Source organism: Cavia porcellus, unplaced genomic scaffold (genome assembly GCF_034190915.1).
Source record: "Cavia porcellus strain 051 isolate PalLab524CR breed Dunkin Hartley unplaced genomic scaffold, mCavPor4.1 scaffold_17, whole genome shotgun sequence".
Taxonomy (NCBI): domain Eukaryota; kingdom Metazoa; phylum Chordata; class Mammalia; order Rodentia; family Caviidae; genus Cavia; species Cavia porcellus.
In genome coordinates this window covers 26,728,635-26,752,522 of record NW_026947500.1, presented here as the reverse complement: position 1 = coordinate 26,752,522, position 23,888 = coordinate 26,728,635, and the positions used below count along the sequence as shown (strand labels likewise).

The 23,888-nt window shown below is 40.6% G+C and overlaps 1 protein-coding gene across 15 annotated transcripts in view; it reads right to left on the bottom strand.

The window, feature by feature from the left end:
* Positions 1-2,181: 2,181 nt before the first annotated feature.
* Ppp6r3 (protein phosphatase 6 regulatory subunit 3) overlaps positions 2,182-23,888 on the bottom strand; it is a 142,695-nt gene continuing 120,988 nt past the window's right edge. For 7 of the 15 annotated variants that reach the window (XM_023564425.2, XM_063227647.1, XM_063227649.1 and 4 more), the window contains 7 exons: positions 19,905-20,026; positions 16,107-16,260; positions 14,535-14,641; positions 13,580-13,730; positions 7,780-7,797; positions 7,390-7,509; positions 2,182-4,365 (listed from right to left, as the gene is read on the bottom strand). In XM_023564425.2, coding sequence (XP_023420193.2) covers positions 4,314-4,365; positions 7,390-7,509; positions 7,780-7,797; positions 13,580-13,730; positions 14,535-14,641; positions 16,107-16,260; positions 19,905-20,026 — 724 coding nt within the window. In that variant the 3' untranslated portion in view covers positions 2,182-4,313. Of the gene's footprint in view, positions 4,366-7,389; positions 7,510-7,779; positions 7,853-7,910; positions 7,936-13,579; positions 13,731-14,534; positions 14,642-16,106; positions 16,261-19,904; positions 20,027-23,888 lie in introns of those variants that run through there. The other 8 variants (XM_063227646.1, XM_063227648.1, XM_063227650.1 and 5 more) reach the window with 3 other exon arrangements.

Genomic DNA, 23,888 nt, shown 5'->3' with positions numbered 1-23,888 from the left:
ACAGAATACTAAAAGCTGTCAGAGACAAGAAACAGACCACTTACAAGGGAACACCCATCAGAATTACAGCAGATTTCTCTGCACAAACCATCAAATCACGAAGAGCGTGGGGGGAAATAATTCAAGCTTTGAAAGATAATAATCTCCAGCCAAGATTGATATATCCTGCACAACTATCCCTGGAAATTGATGGGAAAACAAGGTGGTTCCAGGATAAAGAGGAACTAGGGGAATATGCAACCCAACTCTACAGAGAATACTGCAGGATATTTTAAAAAAGAAAAATACAAAGAACCCAGAAATAGTGGCAGAGAGGGCACAATGAATGGAGCAGAAAACAAAATGAAGAAGACAAACTGACAACTAATCACAGAAAAAGAGCTCAACAGAAATGAGGCAGAGAAGACTGGATGATAGGAACAGCTATTTTGGAGAAAATGACGTTTTAATAGGTAATACTGATTTAGTATCATCGTGTTTTGAAGTCTCATCAAGCTTTTGTTCTGTCTCCATTGGTCTAAACAGGTTGTTATCTTATTGGATTTTATTATGTATGATAGTATAAGCAAAAACTTTTAAAGACAAGGAGATTATACAGAAACCATTGTTCATTTTCTGTTAGTTGATTCTAAATACCCTGTAATGCTGTCATTCTCTTAAATGGTTTTACATTGTTTTGATATATTTGATGCTACAGTATACGAAGTTATACTCAAAGATTTCAAGGAAAGAGACAATATGGTAACTACTTTTATGTCAGGATTATCTTGTGGTGAAACACTATTCTGCTTAAATGGTTATGTTTTGATCTGCGCTGTTTTGCTGTTATGCCCTCTTTTATCTCAATCTCCACTTCATTTTTTACTTTATTTTTATCCTTTTAATTAAGGGAAAAATAAAAAATAGCAGGATATATTATAGTAACCCACCTTGACTTTCCATTATCTTGATTTAAAGCCCTGTATTACTCTCACCATTTTGTTTTTGACTGATGTCCCCCTATTCTGTTTTGCTTGATAGTACCAGGTTCGAAAGTTTAGGCAACAGCTGTGAAGATAGTGAGATTCATTATGACGCCCATTCTCGTTGATTATTATCTACTTTTGAAGACCTATAATGTCTCCAATGTTTTGGTTTTGTCAGTTTTGTTCTTTACTGTTTTATTCAATTTTATTATAACTGATGATATAGGCAATTCTATTAGAGATAGCGGGAGGCACTATGATAACCATTGTTGAGCACCTTGTATTATGCTTTTACATTATCTATTATGTCCACCCTTTTGATTTGATTGACTGTTCTGTCACATTTGGTTCTACTCCCTTTCAAAAAAGTAATAAGAACTGTGGGAGTAACAAAACCCAAAATGTGTAATTGTCATTGTACAAAAGAGAGGAAAAGAAAGTGCTCTAAATGATATAACTACATGTATATTTAAGTGTATAAGATAGATAATGATATCACTGAGTTTTGTTGGATCATTGAACAGAACTGTTTGCAGTCTCACTGTTGGAATGTCCACTTTACAAGCTTTAATTTTGTGACTTGAACAATTATTTCTAAGATGACAATATGTAATCCATTAACTAGTGAATTCCTACTGTTAATTTTTTTCTGTAGATCCGTGTAACTTGTACCCTTTCTCTGCTTTTTTTTTCTCCTTAAATAAAACTAAAAAAAAAAAAAAAGAAGTGAGCAGATAGGACCATCTAGTTTAGTCTATGAACGCAACACTGAGATCTTTTTCATCTGATAGAAGAAACAGCTGAACCTGGCTAAGTCACACCATTGTGCATGCTGCGAAAACAGCCTAGCAACAGTCAGGATTGAACACCTGAGAAATTTTATCAACCTAGTGGCATCGATTGGGGTGAGAGCCAAGAACTGGGGTAGGGGAGTGTGACACATGGAGAAGGTAATATGACAGAGCAGCAGAGAAGAGTCTTGGGCTGGGAAACAAGAGCAGTTTCCTTCTTAATGAGAATGCATGGTACAACTGAGTTTCTGGTGTGGGCCAAGCAGTGGGTAGATGAGTCTCAATCCCACAGGTATCACACTTCAGCATAGCTCAGCCTCTTTCCATGGCAGCTGGCACAGAATGTAGAGATGGCACAGGTTTCCTTGCTGCAGCCCCACATCTTACCTGGTTATTAAAGGCCACACAAGATACAAGAGAAAATGTCTAGAAACAGAATCAGGCTTTATTTTTAGTTTAGATACAGGTATTGTATTATAGACATCTGTTAGTCTTGCATTCATATGGCCAATACACAGAATTGAAAGTAGGAACTTGAGGAGAGTGAAATCGCTACTGTCCGCAGGCTGGTGCCCCCTAACCCCAACTGGCCAGTTCTTTTTGTTCCCCACCACATATGAGCAGCAAACCACAACCCTACCCCAAAGGAACACCCTAAGCGCTCTTTCCCTAGCAGGAGGCGGGATGAAGTAAAACACCAGTTACCTTGGTTGGGATGAAAAAGACAATCAAATCTAAACCTTACAGGCAACAAGACTATAGCGTCAAACTCTGGCCACAGCTCCAAAGCTCACCAGCAAGTGAGACAACAGCGCACCGTCCGTCAGCAGCCCTGCAACCCCCGGCGCCAGGGATCCCTGAGACAAGCAGAGGAGCCCTGCTGTCTGGTGGCGCCAGGTTCCAGAGAACACGTGAGGGCGGTGTCTTCTGAGAGGAGCTCCCAAGAGAAGAGGGTCCTGAGGCAGCATGAAGGCCACACCAGCCCCTCACCACCAGTCCAGGCTTCCTGCTACCCCTTGTCCTCGAGGTGCTAGGTACACCTTAGGAGCTGCAGGAAGTTTCTACACTATCTAAAATGAAAGGGAAATAAGGAATAAGGCATTAGACATTTGATTCTTTTATTTCCATATGCAATGTAATGTTTAGGCACGCTGCTTGGGATGCTGTTTCTAAAAAACTCGTTGGCCATTTTTCAGAATATCCTTTTGGTTTTAAATACTGGTCAGGAAAAACAAATGATGTAAAAATACATGAATAATCTTCTATTACAGAAATGAAAAACTGATTTGCATCTAAAAGTGCAAGAGGTGAAGTGATTTAACCCTTTCACCAGACGATATGGCAATATACAATATATTGCTTCAGCTGTTGGAGAAGGCTGTGATGTATTTTTTATATTGACATAGAAAATTATAAATTACATTGAATTAGTATCCATAATCACTATATATATACACAAACCAGTTCTAAAAAAGATATACTGGTTTAGAATTTACGAGTGAAAATCTCACAAGGTACAGTAAAACAAGTAACATGCTTAGGTGCCAGATTTTGATTTCTACTTTTAAAATACTAGCCTGTAAAATGAACGTACTCTAATTCCATTAGCAGCACGAGCATTTTTCAATTGACTTGCCTAATATGACTTAAGTATGTTAAATATGCAGACTGCTTTGAAATGGTCATTGGTGATGCTTGTTAACAAGGTAAATTTTGGTGAATGGGTTAAAAGGCAGATGAACTATCAAAACAAAACAAAAAACAAAAACAGAACCCCCCAAAAAACCCCAAACCACAGTCATGTACACTCCAAATATTCTAGTGTTTCACCTGTAGGAAGATCATTTCAAGCAAACAAGACTTTAACAGAACATATGGCTTTACATTAACATCAATTTATCAACTAAGTTGTAGCAATAAATACTTAATCTCTACCAATAGACTTACATTTTGATTCGTTTTAAACAATACAGAAAACAATTACCAATCAAAAACTGGTTATAAAAAGAACACCAAATATTTCTTATTCAAAATCACTTTTGTAAGTTAGAACAACCAAAATAACACTTAGAGGGCATTTCAATTCTACAACTCCTTGCCAACCTGGAAGAAAAATGAATTCAGAATTTTGTACAAGGTGAAAAATGTATGAAAACTGCCTAATACTTTGGTCACACTAATAATTGTCAAATAGTTATGTTTCAAATACAATAGATCTGTGTATTCACTTTTATAAAACTATTCTTACAGCCATTTTACCTATAGTATTACTACTATCATCACATGGGTGGCAAGATCTTATTTCACAGGCTACCCATTATTTAGAACAATACAATATAAACATACGCAAAAATTCTTGGTATTTGTCAATGTGCAATATTTTTACACTTCTGAATTTCTCTGTACAATGTCTTAGAATCTAGAATATAAAGGTTGCTGGTCCTGATCCCTTGCAGAGTGAGTGCAGCAGTGATAGCTTGGTGGCTCCAGATGGCCCTCTGGAGCCCTGGGTGGTGGTGGTCTGCAGTCTTCAGTCAGCAGCAGCAGACATCACTCATCATACAGGGCCATTAACTGACGTGTCGCCTGGCACACTTGGCTGGTCAGTCCTAGGGGTAACAGACAGGGACTTGAAGCACTGGAGGTAGAAACTGGAGGAAGAGAGCGAACTTCGCTCGGCCCCACGAGCAGGGAGTACTTGTTAGCAAGGGCTGCAGAGTGGCGACGCCCAGCAGAAGTTACCCTCCCAGAAGCACCAAGACCATCTGAGAGGTCAGTGGCTTTTGCACTGTTGTTCCCAAGCCTGTAGGAGCTACGTGCTCATCCCTCCTTCAAGAAGTTGTTCTGTCACACAGAATTTTTCTCAAAAAGTAGGGGTTATTGGGAAAGGAAAATAAAAGGAAACTTTTTTTGTAAATATGACAAACTGTTGCAAAGTCTATGTGAACAATATGCTCCTACAAAGTAAATGCCAGGCAAAAAACTGGAAGGAAAAGAAAGGTGGAACAGTATACCAGCAACTAAGTGCTGTGTTTCTGCCAAAATTATCATCTGTGTTGATACTCATAGAGCTTTCAAGCAAAGTTTTATAAAGCAGAAAAGCAAGCTCAGAGCTATAGGTCGGAAGAACAAAATTACTTTTTACTTTTGTCAATACTGGGGACTGAACCCAGAGCCTTTGCTCTGAGTTATACTCTCAGCTATTCTTTATTTTTTAGTTAGGGACAGGGTCTCACTAAGTCACAAAGTTGCCCAGAAGAGGCTGAAACTTGCCATTTTCCTGCCTCAACCTTCGAGAGTATCCAGATGTTACACCACCAGACCCAGCACAAGTACTTTTTACTTAGCATTCTAAACTTTGTAACAAGGACATTTCCAGTTCCTGAGACCTTCAAGTTATAGCAGAGAACCAGAAGTCGGCTTCACATACTACACTCTACTTACATGTGATGATGTCTCAGTGCACCAGAGACATGGGAATGGTGTTCCGGAGCCCAGCATACACATCCTGCCTTTACCTATTCCAGCTCTGTGCTCTTATGTAAATTTCTTAACCATTCTCAGTCTGCTTTTCACCCCTGTAAAAGGGGGACACTAATGACCCACCCCACAGGCTGGATATACAGGACACATCTAAAATGCTGGCTGACACAGAGCAGGTTTCATCAACAGCAGTGAAGCAAGATCTGGGGTAACGTGCACCTGCAAGCTCAGAGAAGGGAGCATTCCTGGCTTCTAAAGGACAATAGCAGTATCAGGCTGTGGCCAGAAAGCACTTGGTGAAGCTAGGATCTTCAGTCTTCACACTGCCACAGTACCGCTCAACTGTGAGGTGTTGGGTCTCTTCCTTACTTGTGCACAGTTCCAGCTTGATGCCAACTGGAGACCTCCCCACTCTACCTGACACGGACTCGTGTATCCCATTCCTGTTCTAGCTTTACAGCTTCCTCCCAACGTGTGCCCCTAGGTTATGAGTGGTCCATCTGCTGCTGCTTTGGTACCAGTCACCAATGATGGCCATTCTAGTGTATGCTGGATAAAGGAAGGCTGGGTGGCGGAATGCAGAGAGGCAAATGGTACCCTTCTTCTTCCATGTCTCACCCCAACGCTACCTCCACCACCTCAGTCCATGAAGGGTGGAGTTCTTCATATCACACACACGTTTGTCTAAGGTCTCCAGTCTCCTGTAACATTTACGGGTAACTAGAAAAAAACTCCAGAAGCCACTACTGCAAACTGGGAAAGACTTGGATTATTCTTCCTTGTAGGCAGCCCTCAATATAAAGAAACTGGACAGGCAGAAATTGGGGAGACGACATAACTGGGAACTACATCTACAGAGAATCACCTTTTAAGACAGTGTCTCCCTATGTGCTACAAGCTGGCCTCAAACTCATGGTGATCCTCATGCCTCTGCCTCTCAAGTGCTAAGATTAACAGTGTGTGCCACCAGCTCAAAGGATCATCTTAAAAGCATGCCTTGAAAAACCCGGATGAGAGAGTTCCTCAGCTCTTTGAAGCACCTGGGCCTGATTCCTCCATGTCAGAGGAACACCTTGCCTTCTCTTCACATACTCATACAGTAATTATTAATATAATGTTTTTAAAAATCACAAAACCTTTTTATTCTGGCTAGAATTTCTATGAAAGGAACAAAAAACTGGGCTTGCTAAGCCATGAATACAGGTCTTCAGTAAGCTAATGGAGAGGGCCCCCTGCTGGTTCCCGTGTTCTCTACCAGAAGACTAGGGGCAGTCTGACCAGGGGGAAAGCACAACTTCTCCAGAACTGCGGTAAGGTCACTTCATTCCCTACACAAGGAATGTACAATCTCAGGTATCAAAAATGTTAACTTGAGGAGGTGTCAAACAAAGTTCCTCATTTAGCTTTTGGTGGGAGCTTTGGCTCTACCTGCAAGGCCATGTGCATTGGCCAGGGCACCAGTGCTCCGTGGTTGGGGCTTTGGGTTGGCCTGTCCCTTCAGACTACTGGCTCTGTCTAACCAAAAGGCGCCTAGAAAGAAAAGACCACATTCCAATCACATGGCTGTATCAGTGGGATTTTCATACTTAAAGTAAGATCAAGCACACAAGATCTCATTTAAGGCCTATTTGGCCTAATATATGAAAGTGATTCAGCCAAATTCCCTGCATCTCTTGTGGGCATGATTATGGGGATAAAGGCATCAAGATCTGCTTGTGTCTGGTATCTGAGAGACTTTACAGGGGCCATGAAGGATTCCACTCCTGGAGAGGCTCAAAGTTTCTAAACTTAGGGCCTCACAAGAAAGGGCAGGTGGGTTTGAGTAAGACTCACTCCCCCTCCTCACAAGCTCTTAAAAGAGCCAAGAATTATATCCGATCTTGGGACCCAGCCAGTCCCTTCCCGGCTTCCAGGATAAGGAGACAGTGATATTGTGAAGATCTGAGCTGAGACTTCTGATTATTTGAAGGACTCAGAAAATGGCACTGTGTCAAATGCATAGCTAAAGGCTTGGGCATAGCTGTAAGCAAACTCTAGGCCCCCACTCCCAGGTGGCACCCCCACCCCCAACCCCACTACCATCAAGTCCCAGGAAACCACAGGCAAAGCCAGAGCAGGGCCCAGGAAGGATGTAAGGGCAGGGCAGTTACCTCTGCTCTGGACTACTGCTAGGGGTCCGGGGGGTCATGGACTTTGCCTCTGCTGGCTCAGGGCTCTCTTCTACTTCTTTACAAGCAGCATCTTGAGAGGTAGACAGTTTTCCTTCCTCACTGCAAGAGAGAAGATGACAGGCATGTCACATACCCCAGGTATCACATCTGGGTGTCAGAGGATGAGGTCACATGCAAATGGCTCTGAAGTCATGGCTACCATGGACGCAAGCCCTGGGGCTGAGCATGCTCAGGGCAGAAGGATCACAGGGACATAGACAGTGACTGGGGAACCACGAAAGGAAAAAGCCACACAGATGGGAACTGAAAGAGGGATGAGGTAATGTAGCTGGTGTCTGATAAAGAATGGTCTTGCATTACCGTACATACCGGTAGGATTTCAACACTCTGAGGCCAAGTGTGCAAAACAGAAAAAGAAATGTACAAGAGTTTCAGAATACTCCTAGAAATGAGGAATTGGGGGGGAAACATGTCCATGACTGCACATAAGCAAAACTGCAGAGTCGGTGAAGGTGTCAAGTGAACCTGTTTAAAGGAACAAGTCTTTAGTGGAAGCCTCGCTCTTGGGCCACGCCCACCATTAACAATGCTGCAGAGGTTGTATTCCCTTCCAACTGATGGATGGAAACTGGGTCAGCAGAAGATGGGAACCCGTCGTTTGAGCCAGACTTAAAACACTTCTCAGGCTGCTCTACCACAGTGGGTGCAAAGCATGAACACCATGAAGGAAAGAGAGAACTGATTTCACGGGTATGGGGTCTGCAGAGAATGGGACACAAGGGACAGTTTGCCCTTCAAGTGGCTCTTGAGGCAAAGAGAGCAGCAGACTCTGCTTACTCGGGACTAAAATTTTAGACTTGTCATCAACTTTGGCAGCAGATGAAGGCTCCCTTAGAGAAGGTCCCACATTCTCTTTTTTTTTTTTTGTCTTTTTCCTTTTTATCCGTACCGGGGATTGAACTCACGATTGCCTGCATGCCAGGCAGGCACTTATGCCGCTGAGCTACATTCTCAGCCCCTAGGTTCCACATTCTTAAAGCCAAGTCCTTTCCTGGATTTGCTTATAAACAACCACCTAATTTTACGACAATTTCTCAAGTGGTTTCTAGACAGTTCCAATTTCTAACTAGAAGAATTAAAATTAAATTTAATAATTTAGTGATTACCTAAAATAACTCTTTTTTTGAGGTCCCAGGGTCTCAGGTAAGCACATGCTCCAGTACCAAGCCACATTCCTACTCCCGGGACTGATTTTTAAACTCATTCCTCCACTCCTTTTCTACTCCTTGCCCTTCAAATCAACTGCTCTACTACGTTCATCGGTAAGTCTGGTAAAATGTACACTCATTACCTAGTACATTCCAAGTCACATAACTAGGAGAGTCACAAGCCTGTGTTCTTGGCTCTTGAGCCTGCATATCTGGAGTATTTACCTTCTCCTCCTGAGTGTGGCACTGTGTCCATGTTACTTGCCGGTACACCTGCCAGGTGTCCCACAGCACTGAATATCCAAACTGTTCTCTGTCTCCAGGCCTCCTTCCCATGTTGCAATGACTATCATTGTCCACGGCTAACAAGCTGGTCTTGGCATTTCTCAAGGGGTCTGTACTCAATAGAGGAAAATTCTGGGCCATCCTTCTACTGACAAAGAACCCCCCTAATTATCTGGAATGGCTGTCTGGGCTGCCTTTCCACCAGTGGGCAGCAGGTTCCAAGAGCCCACGTGAAATGTGCCACCTTTCTAACTTGGTAGTCTAATAAGAAGAGTCAGGGGGTATGTTATCATTACTCACAGTCCTCTGATGATGAATGAGCTGAGTATGTCTTCATTTTTTAAAATGACTTTTTTGGTTTATTTGTAAACTGTTCTTCTTTGCTTATTTTCTAATTTAGCTTTAATTTTTATTATTATTGGAATTCCTTATTCAATGTCAGTGTCATACATTTCTTCTCTCAATTTGCCATCTGCCTCTTAGATTTATCTGCAGTACAATGGTGCCTGTGTTCACTAATGCTTTTGTTTGTTAACAACAATTTGTTAACAGAAGCACTTGGCAAAATTTTGTTTTTGTCTGGAAACTGTCCGTCGAGTGACAAAGACGATGGTAGCCGTCTTTCCCACACAAACACAAATGTGGCTATCTCTTCCAAGATCACGGAACAAATAACTGAGGTACCACTGTACCACACCAGCAACAAATTCTCAACTTCCCTACACAGTAAGTTCCTGACTTAAAAGGAGTGCCATTCCAGAACCATCAAAAGTCAGATTTCTTTGTAAGTCCAATGAAGTGAGTCTTACACACTTTTGATAGAGACATATAACGTATATTGCTGTGTGCTTCCTCACAGTCCCCTCTGCTGCTTTTCCTCTTGCTCCCAAACATCCTGGGCTGTGCAATATTATACTGTACAGTACGCACACACAGCATGACTATAACAGCATCCGGAAGGCAAGGCCCATTCATGTCTGTGAAGTTTACAACTCCAATGTTCATTTTAATGGAATTCAGCCATTTGCATTATAATTTAATTTTCTTTTATTAATACCATGAGACTTTGGCCACATCATTTAACTCTGGTGTCCCAGTTTCAAACCTGGAAAGTGGGGATGACACTCAGTTTCATCTCATACAGTTCCCAAGAGAAATGAGTTACTATACACGAGAGGTTTGGAGAATAGGGCCTCGCATGAAGGAATCATGTACGTCTGCTCTGTCTTCTTAGTTCCCCTGGATTTGCTTTAGGAGTCAGATGAGAAAGGATGTGGCTTGACTTTTTTAGCCGAGCCTCCTTCCCTTTTTTATTTTTTTGGTACCAGGGATTGAACTCACCACTTCATGCTCACCAGGCAAGCATTTATGCCGCTGAGCAAAATTGCCAGCCCCTTTTAATGTTTCTTTTACAACACATGAGCCTGCTCTGTGTGCACATCAATACCACACTGTTTTAATGATTATGACTTCCAATTCTTACTTTAATTGTCCCTTCTGGTTATCAAATCAATTTGGGAACCTCTTTTTCCCACATAGTTTCATAGTATGTTTATCAGGTTTTCTCTAAAAATTCTACTGAAGCTTTATTAGGATTCCATTAAACATCGAGGCTAAGCTGACGGCAGCAAATGTTTGCAGCAGTCAAATTCCAGCATGGACTGTCCATCTGTCCAGGTCACCTATGCCTTTCCTCTCCTAAACTTACAAGCTAATGTATTTTGAGAATGGTACTATGCTTTGTATTTTATGTTCTAATTGCCTATTAGAGAAAAGTTACTGATTTTTAAAAGTAATCAACAGTACTGGCTGAAGTCTTATTAATTACAAAGTTTGTTACTGACTTTGTTGCAACTGATCATTACTATCTGCAAATAATGAGTCTCTTTGTTTCTCTTCTAATCATTACCCGCACTCCTACTTCTTTTTCTTTCCAGAACTTCTTATAGAAGTTTAGAAATAATGGACAGCCTTTCTCTAACTAGAAATGAATGCCCCTAGAATTTCTTCAATAAGAATCATTCCTGCTGTACCATGTCGGTGTTTAGCTTTTACCTAGTTAAACAAATTCACTTCTCTTAATGATTTGCTCAGTTTTAATTATTCAGAATTACGGAAACTTATCAAAAAATAATTTTCTTCCAGTCAAATATTTGGAGATTATACTGACACTGAATAATTTTTGCATTCCAAGATAAAAGTGCAACTATAATGCAATCATAAATTATTTTGGATTTAGTCAGTAAATATCTTATATGGACCTCTGCAGGTACTCTGCTTGTTAGTGACATAAATCTGATCTTTTTTTTGAGACAGTGTTGCGCTATGCAGTTCAAGCTGGGTTTGAACTCACTAAGTAGTTCAAGCTGGGCTTGAACACAGTATGTAGCCCAGGCTGGCCTTAAACTCAGAGCGATTTTCCTGTCTCAGCCACCTGAGTTCTGGGATTATACAATACACCACCATGCCTAGCTAGTTGATTGTTTACTGCGATTATTCTTACCTAGTTTTGGAATGAAAACTTCATTGTACTAAAAAAAAAAAAAAAACCTAGAGCCAGCCTGGGAAACTTGGTGACTTGGGAACCTATCTCAAAACAAAAAATAAAAAATGGGCTAGAGGTATAGCTCAGTGTGAAGGCCTGAGCTCAATCCTCAGTACTGGGATAAAACCAACCCACCCACCCACCCACTCATCCACTCATCCACCCCAAGACAAAAACAATTTGGGCAGGTTTTGTACTTTTTCTGTTTTTTGCAACAACTTATGACAGGAATTAATGGACTAATGTACATAACATAACACTACAATTACTGACAGGTCCTGTTTACTTACAAGGCTGTTACTCTAATTTGACTTGCTCTGTGTTTGCATCCTTAGTCCACCTTTAAAAAACTATCTCTTTCTTATTGATAGTAGGTTTTTCTTATGTCCTGGCTATTGATTCTTTGTTGGTTATGGCTTGCTTTTCCTTTTGTAATATCAGGAACTTATTTCCCACTGACTTGGCTTTTTAATGGCTTAAAAAATACCTCCTCTGCCAAGTAATAAAGATTTCCTCTTACGTTGTTTTCTAAGAGTTGTGTGACTAGATCTATTATATTTATTTTCAAATAAGAGATCTAATGTTATTTTTCTCCCACATGGATAATCATTCAGTAGTCCCTGTTTACTCACTGAATTGTGCCTCATTTTACCATGTGCTAAGGTCACGCAGTGGAAGGGATGTGACATAACTCTTAGCTGGACCAAATCAGCTTCACGGTAATAGCTTACTAGTCAGTCTTGACAGCTAAGTATAGGGAAGCCCTTACTTTTTCTTCAAAATGATCATAAATATTATGATCAGCTTTAACAGGAACTTTATTAACCTTATAGAGTAATATACAGTAACTTTATAGAGATATGCCAAAGCAATCTGTCCATTAATAAACATGGCAAATCACATTTACATTTAGGTCTTCACTATGTTGTTCAATAAGGTTTTAAATTCTAGAGAAGTTTTAACATTTTTATTAAAAAAAACAAGCAGGGACATTTAGAATACCTTGCAGAGATTTTTAAGACAAAGTGATTTTTCTATGCATTCAATAAACTTGCTAAATTTCCCTGTTAATTCTAATACTGGCTTATGGATTTAACTGGAATTTTCTACGTAAAAAAATCAGTCTATACACAATGATGATTTCCCATCTCTGCATCTTTTTGCAGTGTTCGCTAAGACAACAGCACAGTACTGAAGAAAAACAGTAATAGGTCTCACTGTCTGATGAGTCTATGAAGGGACCACTTCTAATGTTACACTATTAAGAATAATTACTAAGTGTCACATCAGTGTATCCAGTCATGGTCCTAACTTCCAATTACACTGCTGGGGTTGGTTTGCTAGATCTTAAATGAAAACTTCTGTTTATTTATATAAACCCAGAGATGATCTTAGCCCATAAATTTGTGGGGACCTTATCATAGCATGGGAAGTATTCCATCTGTGATCTCTGAAAGGCTCTGTAACAGAAGAAGACTAAATCTCTAAGCACTGGTTTACTTTAGTCTATACGTTTTGTTAGAAATTTTTTCACTGCTTCCTCAATTTTAACTTTCAGATTCCTCTTATGATCCCTTTTTGATCCATGCGGTTGCTAATTTCCAAATACACATTTGGTTTTCTTCTTAAAGCTATCATTTTGCTACTGAATTACAATAACAACTGTCTGGCAATAATGATGCATGTGTGTGATAGTAGGCCTTTGATTTTGATGGTTCTTTTCTTTTTTTGGTCTTTTTCCTTTTTATCGGTACCGGGGATCAAACTCATGACTGCCTGCTTGCAAGGCAGGCGCTTATGCCGCTGAGCTAAACCTCCAGCCCCGATTTTGATGGTTCTTGATACAAGTCCATTTTTACTATGAGTAAAGGTGTGTCTATTTTCATCATTCTGTCAACTGGCTAGACTGAAAATAAAGTCTTTTGAACACATATAAGCATATGAGAAAAACACACTTTTGGGACCTAAACTCTCCACCTCTTAATAAGATTTACTGCATTCATGACAATGTGAGATGTTGAGTGAGTGTCTCAATACCCATTTCAATCAAGCTACAATTTTTCATATTTGAAGTGTCTCCCCACCATGATCCCGACTGCCTGAGGATGCAGGAAGAGCTATCCCTGGTTACCTTTTGAAGACGGCAGTCTCTGTCTTGGCATCTACAGTGAGGCTGAGTGTTTCCTTCACGCCGCCATTCATCACTGTCTCAGTTACCTTGTCTGTACTTTCCGCATCCTCCTCTCCATCGGAGCTGGCTTCCATGGCCACACTGCCTGGCGCTGAAAGAGCACGCAGCCGATGGTTACACACACCAAATTCAAGGAGGAACTGGCATCTACTGCTGTGCAGCCCACTCCACCCACATCACATTTATTACTTAAAAGAAGGCAAGAGCAAGACAGTCTGTTGATTTTACTTATTCGTGAACTCTGCACTGGGTAACAAGTATCATTACAGCCATCTTTCTGAACCAACATGAACCTGGCCATCTTTCCAGAATCATGGGATGAATGGAGTTTGTGAACTGAGGCATCACTACCCCTTGTGATACCCATTTCCCAGCACACACCCCAGCTACCCAAAGCTCTATCCACCAGGGCCAATGCAAGGAACATACGTGACTATTCTGAGTAGTAAGACAACTCACTGAGATTTTAGACAATCATGAGAATTTCATCTCATAAAGGTGAGAAGAAAACAATCTGATAGTCTGAAACAGGCCCATAAATATCCATGTACTTCAGCAGAGGACAGGATAACTGGGCAGGTCTGGAATATACAGGTCTAGTTCTGGTTTTATCCACCTGAGTACTGTGGGTAAAGGCATTCCTCCTTTCTGGGCCTCAGTTTCCTGATGCACATATTAACAGGAATGATACGTTGGGACTTTTTACTTCTTTCAGAATCAGTATACTGTCTCTGAAAGGATCTTCTCCTCCCCTCCCCTCCCCTCCCCTCCCCTCCCACCAGGTGCCCTCTGGACATCAGAGCCAACATCTCAGTTCCCTGGCTCCTTTCAGCACCTGTGCCTGAGAGAGGTCTGATTTCCTAAGCCTGCTCCCTGCCAGCCCATACTGGCTCACCCTCTGGCTGTGCTGCCAAAGCAGCAACACTGGGAGTCAGTGGGTCCACCGCTTCAGTGCTGGTTTCCATTTCCACTGGAGAATTACTCCTTAAAGAATCTTTTGTGCTTCAGAAAAGAGAAAATTTAGATGTCAGCAGTAGGAAATAGACTACAATGCCCCATTATTCATAAAAACCCTTTGAAAATAAATCCAGTTTTTGCTGGGAGACATTAGTTGTCTGTATAAGAGCAGCTTGGTCACACATTCCATGGACACAGGGGTCTATGTGCAACCTGGAAGTAGACATGAGGGTGGATGGCAAAGCTCTTCTAAATCTGGGCCAATAGGTTGGGTACCTCAGGGCATTCGGGCCAAGTTCAAATGCCCCACCTGTCTTCTCTGCAATTATCCGGCATCTGGCAAGCAGAGATCTACATCACAGAGTAGTAACTGTGTCTACTGGACTAGTCCTACCCAAATCCTGACTTACCTGAGCCAACTGCCTGAAGGCACTGGCCCTGAGTGCTGCCCACTACTGAGATTGTGAGACGAAACACCATGTGACTAAGAGAGGTGATCCATTTCCTCTTTTATCCCCACTCCCATGGCTAACACCCCCAGTGCACCCAGAAACGTGCGTGTGCAGCTCAAGAGAACCAACTGGCCTCAATAACATTTCTCAAGTAACCTCCTATCTTCTAATCACAAAAAGAAAAAGGCAAGAGGTGGAAACCTGACAGTCTTGTACTGAAGCAGAGCTGATGAAATATTTGATAATGTTTTGAAGACATTTTTAAAAACTCTAATTTGTACCTCTGAAGAGCTCAGTGCTGTTACAAGTTATTATCAAGTAACATGCGTTTCAGGTCAGTCTGTCTAACATGGTGACTGTCAGCTTCCAAGTTTTGTATTCCTGTCTTCTGTACTCCTAGTGACTTTTAAAAATTACTACACGTTATGACAGGGAAAGCAATAAAGCCTTCTAACTAGGGTGGTACAGATTAACTTGTTTTGGTAGACAAAATAAAATATTTAGTATATCAAAGTTCTGTAGGTCTACTGAGACATGAAATCCAATACTGAAGTGCTGATACTCTTCAGAAAAATTGTAACAGCTCTGTTGCAGAGAATAATACAAGTAACAAGACTGACAGTTATATGTGTCACAACTCTTAGAATACTAGTTATCAGTGAAAGAAAAGTTTCTATTAATTAGTGAATTCACATATACTGTGTGTTTCTCTGCAACCTGCCACAGAGAGGTGTCTTTCAGGAGCTCATGCCTGTTCTCAAGCCTGTGCTGATGGCTGAGCTCACCTGGTACTGTGTCTTGCTAACATCTTGGGATCAATCCTCCCAGGCTACTCTGTTTACGAACTGTCCTTTTCCCCAACTGTCTTGGAGCAAAGGAAAATGGTGCCTATTCTGCTATATTATGCACAGCTGTGTCAGTATCTCGCCATTTTGATTTTTCATCTGATTTAAGGCACCACATTCAACCCACAGCTAAGGTACACAACCAGTATTGGTAGTTAACACCTACCATTCCCAGTTACCTTTGGAAAGTGTGGACCGCACACACTCACTCACCTCAGAGATGATGTAAACTCTGAAAAAGAAGCCCAACCCGTCTCTTTAGTCGGCATTGGCTCCTCTGTGCTCCATACATCAGACCCCACTGAGTCTAGCGGAGTGCCATGGGTGGTCTCCATTGGAACGTCAAAGTTGGCTGACCAAGTGGGTGCTAAAAAAAGGGGAGGAATTTCATAAGGAACATTTCAGTGATTTAGTGTGTAACACAAGGTAGTTTTTATGTTGAGCATGGTGGCATGTGCCTATACTCTGGGACGCTAAGGCAGGAAGATTGCTTGACGTAGGAGTTGAGTTCAGGGCCAGCATGGTCACAGTGCATCTCACAAACAAACAAAAAAAGAAAATCAAGAAAGTTATTTTTTAAAAAAGAGATTAGTAATGACCTAAAAAAAAAAGAATGGAATTGTGGAGAAAAGGTTTTTCTAATGGACTACTGGTAGCAACAGGAAGCAGACAATCACCTGGAGGACAATTAACAATATGACATTAAAAACTGAATTTTCTTTCATCAGCAATTCCAATTCTAAGAATTTTTTCCAATAAAAATACTATACAAGAATACAGAACTACAATAAAAAAGATGTGTTACACTGGACAAGATGGTGCATGCCTATAGTTCTCAGGATTCACTCTGCAAGCTCAGGTAAAAGAACTGCCAAGAGTTCAAGGCCCATTTAGACTACACAGTGTTCAGGGTCAGCCTGAACTACAAAGTGAGACTTTGACTTAAAAATAAAATGAAACAAAACAAAACAATGTGTTAATGCTAATTTCTAATTTCTGACAAATGTTCCAAGGTTATAGCAGCATTGGGGGAAGTCAATTGAAGGGTATATACATATGCTAACTTTTTCTTTTTTTTGCAGTACTAGGGATTGAAGCACGGCTTTTACACTGAGCTATATTCCAGTCTTTTTTTATTTTGAGACAAAGTCTCTCAAAGTCATTACACTGCTCAGGTGGGGCTTGAATTTGCCATTCTTTTTTAGCCTCCCACAGTGCTGGGATTACAGGTATTTGCCATTATATTCAGCTATAAACTTCTTATAGTACCTCTGAAACTTTTCTGAGAGTCTAAATTATTCCAAAATAAAAGCTTATATAAAAAGAATATATGGCAACAACTATAAACACTCTGGATGGTTCCCAATCAAGAGCTGGCTACACTGCTTCTCCCCACTGCTCCCTGGTGTCAACTGCAGCTGCTCAGGCTGTCTTGTCTTGTGCTTGGGGATGTGAGAGGCAAGACTGCTGGGCTGAACTCCTTGTGCCTCTGCTCCTTATGGGCGAAGTATGGGTATAAGACTTGACAGCTCTCTGGAAAATGTCCCCTCCTCCAAATGTGCCCCTTCAGTGCAATCAGGTTTCTGCTCTGCTCGCATACAATGTTTTCCTTGACATTATGCAAATCCTCAAAGCTGGTGGGAGCCAGTGCTTTCTGCCAGGTATTTTCTACGTCCATCAGGAATCTCTGGCCATAAAAAAGGGAGACTAGGGAACTGCTAACTACTAGGAGGTTTACCCTAGGCATAAAAGTACCTGTGCCCAGCAGAAAGATTCTAATTTCAGACACTAACCTTACCGTAACTTTGAGCTTCCTCAAACTCCTCCATCTGTTCAATTCAGATCCTGACTGTCTACCTAGCTAAGGCCTCTCACTGAGGATTTGCTCTGTGCATCTTCTGCTTTAATGTGTTGTGACGCAGAGCTCCACTGACAGCAAAAAAGGTTGAACATTTCCACCTGAAATCTGTCAAAAGTCAACCTGGCAGGCACCTGTGTCTGCTCACCACATGCAAAGTTCTGGAATCAGAGTTACACCTAACAATTCACTCAGATGACACAAACAGGACTTCGCCACTGCTATTACCCTGTGTACAACTCTTCCTAGATGGTGCCCTAGTCAGTGTAACATGAGAAACTGCTGTAATCAGTCCTCAGAAACATGAAAGACGCCAGGTGATGAGGATGTAGCAGCTTTTCTCCCAGTCACCCCATCCCTATGCCTTAGAGATCTGAGAATGAAAATAAGCTTTTCTCAAGCAGCAGAAAAGCAGGATAACAGTAACTGTCACTCAGGGCCTTCCTTTCCTCTCTCCCTAATGGCACTTCCAGAGTCCCAGCAGCAGTGCTATGCAATGTCCTAATGAACTTCTTGGGGTGTCCCCTCCAAACACATTTATCATACACTCAGCCCCCTCAAAGTACCAGAGTTTTGAAATATTCTTCATTCCTAAAAAAGGAAGAAATCCAATACATGCTACAACATGAATGAACCTGAACGATACTGTACTAAGTGAAATACGCCAGTCACAAATGTGTACAATTCCACTTACATGAGGTACTTAGTCAACTTCATAGCTTTGGTAGGATGGTGAACACCAGGGGCCATGGTGAACACCAAGGCAGGGGGCAATAGGGAGTTAGCTGTTCAGTGGGTACTGAGTTTCAGTTTGGCTAGATGAGAAATCCATCTAGCTATCTGTTGCACAGTGTGAAAACACATAATCTGTTGAATTGAACCTAAAGGAAAAAACAGCCCCACAGATTCTAGAGCCAAAAACGAAGGCCCAGTTGCCGTGTTCTGCTCCTGTCTCCCTGCTGCCAGAAACTATCCTTTTGGCCCTTGTATTTCTTTGTTAACAGTCAAGTTTTCCTGTCTTCAGCAGGGATACCGTAGTCCAGTTCTCACTGTTGCCAAGAGCCTGTCAAACGGCCCTCAGAGCCTCCCTATAACCTTCAGAATCCAAGTCTAGACCTGTCACCTGGCTTTATTCCCCTCCCAACATCATCCCGGCCAATTCCTGAGACACCGTACACAGGCTGTGGTTCTCCGTGCCTATTCATCATTTGTTTTCTCTGTCAAACTGACTAGTCTTCAGCTGTCTTTGAGCACTACACCATCAGAGAATGCTACATGGTCAGGCAGCACTACACTCCAGCTCCTCCAGTGCTCTCTCTCAGAACCTGGCACTGCCAACCTCCATATTTCCCCAGCAGGCCTTGAGACCTGCAGGTGTAGCCTGTGACTGTTTCCAGTCACATGCCTGACACGCGGCATACAGAAAGAACTAGACAAAGGTACACTGACTTGAACTGCACTGCGGAGGGAAAGATAGTGGTTCTTTTTTCTTCTTAGGCCCAGATTTCTTACCTACCATGAGAGTAGGGTGGTGGTGTTGGTTGTACAGATGACTGCTGAGGTCCTCTCTAGAGATTAAGGACATAAAGAGCTTCCTAGGGTCAGGAGGTCAGGCTTGGAAAAAGTCCCCTAACAACCGATAATGGCTTTCCCAAGACTTCAGACTCCGCAGCATTTTTTAAAGAATCAGTGAAGATAAGTGTTTTTTGCAAGCAACAAGCTCTTACCTGAACAAATTTTAGGGTTATAAATTCCTTAAGTAAATTAAGAAGAATACATTTAAAAACTGCTTATGTTTTAAGTTACTTCCTCTGGTTTGTTCCATTCATGAGTCCATAAAACATAAATAATTTCTCATTTTTGCATCTGGTCTGTCTCTTTCTGCTACAGCACTGTTATCTGGAGCCAGAATGGGTAACCCTAGTGGGCCATGTTCTCTAGCCAAACTGACACCAATGATGTTCTTATTTAACATGAAAGCCTAACTTACTCCTTCCCTGAGCCTAATCCAAAAACTCAAATCTGCCAAGGACTTGCACTACAATGTGTGTTTAATTTCAACTATTCCTTCAGGAGCCACCTTAGATGTTAGTGTTCTGCTTATTTTTCAGAATGCTCAACTTTTAACATCTTACAATTAATTTGCAACTTACGTTCATTAAGGTCTACCTCCATCTTATCTTCCGTGTTGGCACTACTAGATTCAAACAAGTCTTGTTTTGTTCCATCTTCTTCTTCAGAATCTGTACTTTCTTCGCTGTCTGTACTTCCCGAGCTATGAAAAAAAGAGACTGAGATATTTGATGCTGTTTACTACCTACAGCTAAATTCAGAAAAGCTTAAAATTCACCCCAAACATAAATCATAATGTGCTTCCACTGGATCACACCGTTACGATGTAGTGCGGTCAGGACTCAGGAAGACTTTGGTACGTGCTGTCAAACCTGTGAAACCAGCAATGATGCCCTTGCCTGGGCTCTGCCCGAAGCCACCATCTAGAAAGCTACATTTCCCTAACAGCCAAAGATGCCAGTGATCTTTTTGTGCACTTATTTTGTTATCTTGTATCTTAATTACCTTCTCACATTCTAATATTTTAGAAATGGGGCTTTAAAAAAAAACAGGTAGAAATTTCATTTATGAACACGTTTTTATCAGATTTTCACCACGTGTTGAAATAGACTATTCTTTCTCCATTTAATCAACTTTAAATCTCTACTAAAAATCAGTTCACAGCAGTCAGCCTATTCTTCGGTTCTCTATTCTGTCCCACTGATCCACTGTTTATGTTGTCTCAATTTACTGTATATCTTTATTCAAGCAACATTAGTCCTCCAAGTCCATTGTTCTTTATGAAAAATCACTTTGATTGTTCTAGGTCCTTTATATTTTCATGTGAACTTAGTTACAAAGTGTTAATAGCTACCCAAAAAGCCTCTTTTAAAATTGTATTGGGGGCTACGCCAACTCTAGAGATCGGTCTAGGAGAACTGGCATTTTATTGATATCGTCTTCCAACCCAGAAACATTTGTCACATTTGTAGTTTCTCTAGAAAATCAATACTGCAAGCTACAACTTCTATTTTATGGACTTCAGTGTACCGGTCTTGTACCTTTTTTGTAAAATTTACCCTGATATCCTTAGCATTTTCGATGCTTTTGTTAAGTGTTCAGTAATTTCCATCCCAATTGTTAGTTTCAGTAGGCAGAAAGACAATCGTGGATTTTATACTGTACAACATTGCTAAATGTATCTCTAACTAGTCTCTTTGCATATTTTAGCAAATTTCCTATACCAATGGTTGTGTCAGAGACTAGTTCTACTTATAATCTAGTTGTCTTTTCTTTACTTATTGCATTAGTTAAAAATCCAGTACCATACTTAAAAGAGACTATATGAAAAGACATCCTTGCCTTGTTTCTGATCTTAAGAATTTTTACTATTAAGTATGATAGTAACTGTAATTTTTATACATACCTTAATTGGGTTGAAGAAATTTCCTTCCATTTCTAGTTTGCTAAATTTCTATTACAAATGGACACTGGATTTGGTCACATACTCATTGACAGATCCTTTTTTTTTTGTTTTTGGGCGGTACTGGGGATTGACCTTGCACTTGTCAGGCAGGCACTTATGCTGCTTAGCTAAATCCGCAGCCCTTCATTGACAGATCTTAAGTTAAAGCAATTCTGTCCTCTTAAGTCTTGGTCATGACATATTACTGTATTTGACCTGCTTAAACATCAAGAGAGTCTGCCAGTTTTCTTCTAATATCAAGTTTTGGTAGCCAGCTACCCTGTGTTTCATACAATTAGATGCATGGGTAACATTTGTTTCATCAATTTTCTCAAAGCCTTTATAATAAAACTGGTGTCATTTCTTCACAAATGCCTGAGAGAATTCATCAGTAATGCTATGGCCTGAAATTTTTACTTTTATTTTTTTTGAGACAGGGTTGTGCTATGTAGCCTGGGCTGACCTCAAACTTGCAGTGATCCTCCTGCCTCAGCTTCCCAAGTGCTGGGATTATAGGCATGTGTCACATCTGGCTTGAGATTTTTAGTGTATGTCTATGTTTGTATGTGATAGGAAGTTCTAAACTAGAAACTCAACTTTTTCACTAGATTTAAGACTATTCAGGTTATCTTTCTCTTGTGTGCATTTTTGTAGTTTTGTCTTTTGAAGATCATTTATGTTGTCAGGTTAATTGGCATAGAGTTGTTCATAAGTTCGTCTAGCCTGTTAAATCTGATGTCCAGAATCTATAATGGTATCATCTCTCAATCTTGAAGACAATCATCTGTATCTACTTTTTCCTGATCATTTTTAGCTAGAAATTTAACATTCTTACTGATCTTCTCAAAGAACAATGTCTGGATTTAATTTCCTCTTCTGCTTTTCTATTTTGTATTTCACTGAATTCTACTAGACTCTTTGAATTACTTATTTCTGCTTAAGTTTAATCTGCTCTTTAATTCTGCTTGTTATTCAAGCTGGCCTTGAACATATTATGTAGCCCATTATGCTGCCTTCGAACTCCTGGCAATCTTCTGACCTCAGCCTCAGAAATGCTGGGATTATAGGTGTGTGCCACAACACCTAGGTTTTTTTAGTTTTTTTGAAGTACACACTAAGGCTACTGGTTTTCTGCCTTTTTAATATATTCAGTTAGTGCTAAAAAGAATTCTGTAAGTATTATTTCCCAAATTTTTAGATATAATGTTTTCATTTTCTTTCAATTTGAAATATGTATTGTGAATTTGTGCTTCTTTGATCTCTTTTTCTGACTCATGTGTTTACTCAAACTGAGAAACATTTGGAGATTTCCCAAAGATCTTGCTGCTACTAATTCTAGCCCTACACTCTCCTTCCCCACCCCGTACCAAGGCTCGTACTCATGACCTCACGTTTGCCAGGCAGGCACTTATGCCACTAAGCTAAACCCCTGACCCTGCTACAGATTCTAATTTCATTCCATCTTCATTAGAAAATGGCTTGAACCCTATAGAATTTATTGAGATTCACTTTATGAGCTTTATAAACTTAAAGTGTCTTCTGCTGTTGTTGGGTGCAGTGTTTTATAAATGTAGGAGAAACCCAGTGGATAGTGCTGCTCAAGTATTCTATAGCATTATGATGCTTGCCTATTTCACCAGTTACTGACAGAGACAACTATTTGCCCATAACTGTGGACTCTCCACATCTCTCGCAAGTGTACTAGTTTCTGCTCCATTGAAGCTGTCATTAGGTGTAGGTATTTAAGATAGCTATGTCTGGCCAGGGATTTAGCTCAGTGGCATAAGAGCCTGCCTGGCAAGTGCAAGGTCATGAGTTTAATCCCTGATACCCAAAAAAAAAAAAAAAAAAAGCTATGTCCTCTGAATGAATTAACCTTTTATTGTATGACTGTTCTTTTTGTTCTTAAGTTTTTAAACTTTTAAACTTAAATTCTAGTTTTTAAAAATCAGTGTTTTCTGCACTTTTAACATTTTCGTTCATTCTTTTAAATGTTTCATACATTTATGTATATGTATGAAGTTGTATGTGTTTTTCCAATAGGGCAATCTCTGCCATTCTGCATTCCTCCCTTCTGTCTGTTCATTCATCCATCTACCCACCCACCCATCTGCTCACACTTGAGTGTATGTTGAACCCAGGAGCTTCCCCAAGTGTTCTTACCCCTGAGCTACGGCCCAGTCAGCCCATCTGCCTTTGAAAGAGGGTAGTGGACTGTTTATTTTATAGTTATTTAGGATTAGTACTATTATCTTGCTGTTAGTACACTTTTCCCCAGTTGCCCTTTGTTGTGTTTTTCTGTCTTCTTCTGGCATTTTTATGATTTGATTTTACTTCCTTTTTGGTTTGTTAACATTAGCTCCCAGCGTTGTTGTTTTAGTGACTGCTTTAGGTTTTGTCATAGCCTATCTTCTAGTGATTCACAGCCAAACCTAGAAACAATCCAAATGTCCAGTAACAGGAAAATAAATACACAATACTTATTACTCAGCAATTAAAAGGAATGAGCTAGTAATACATCTGGTTCTCAAAGTAATTATATGGAATAAACATTAAAAGTACATAACAAACATAATTTCATTTTTGTAACTCTAGAAACCACGAACTTATATAAATGAAG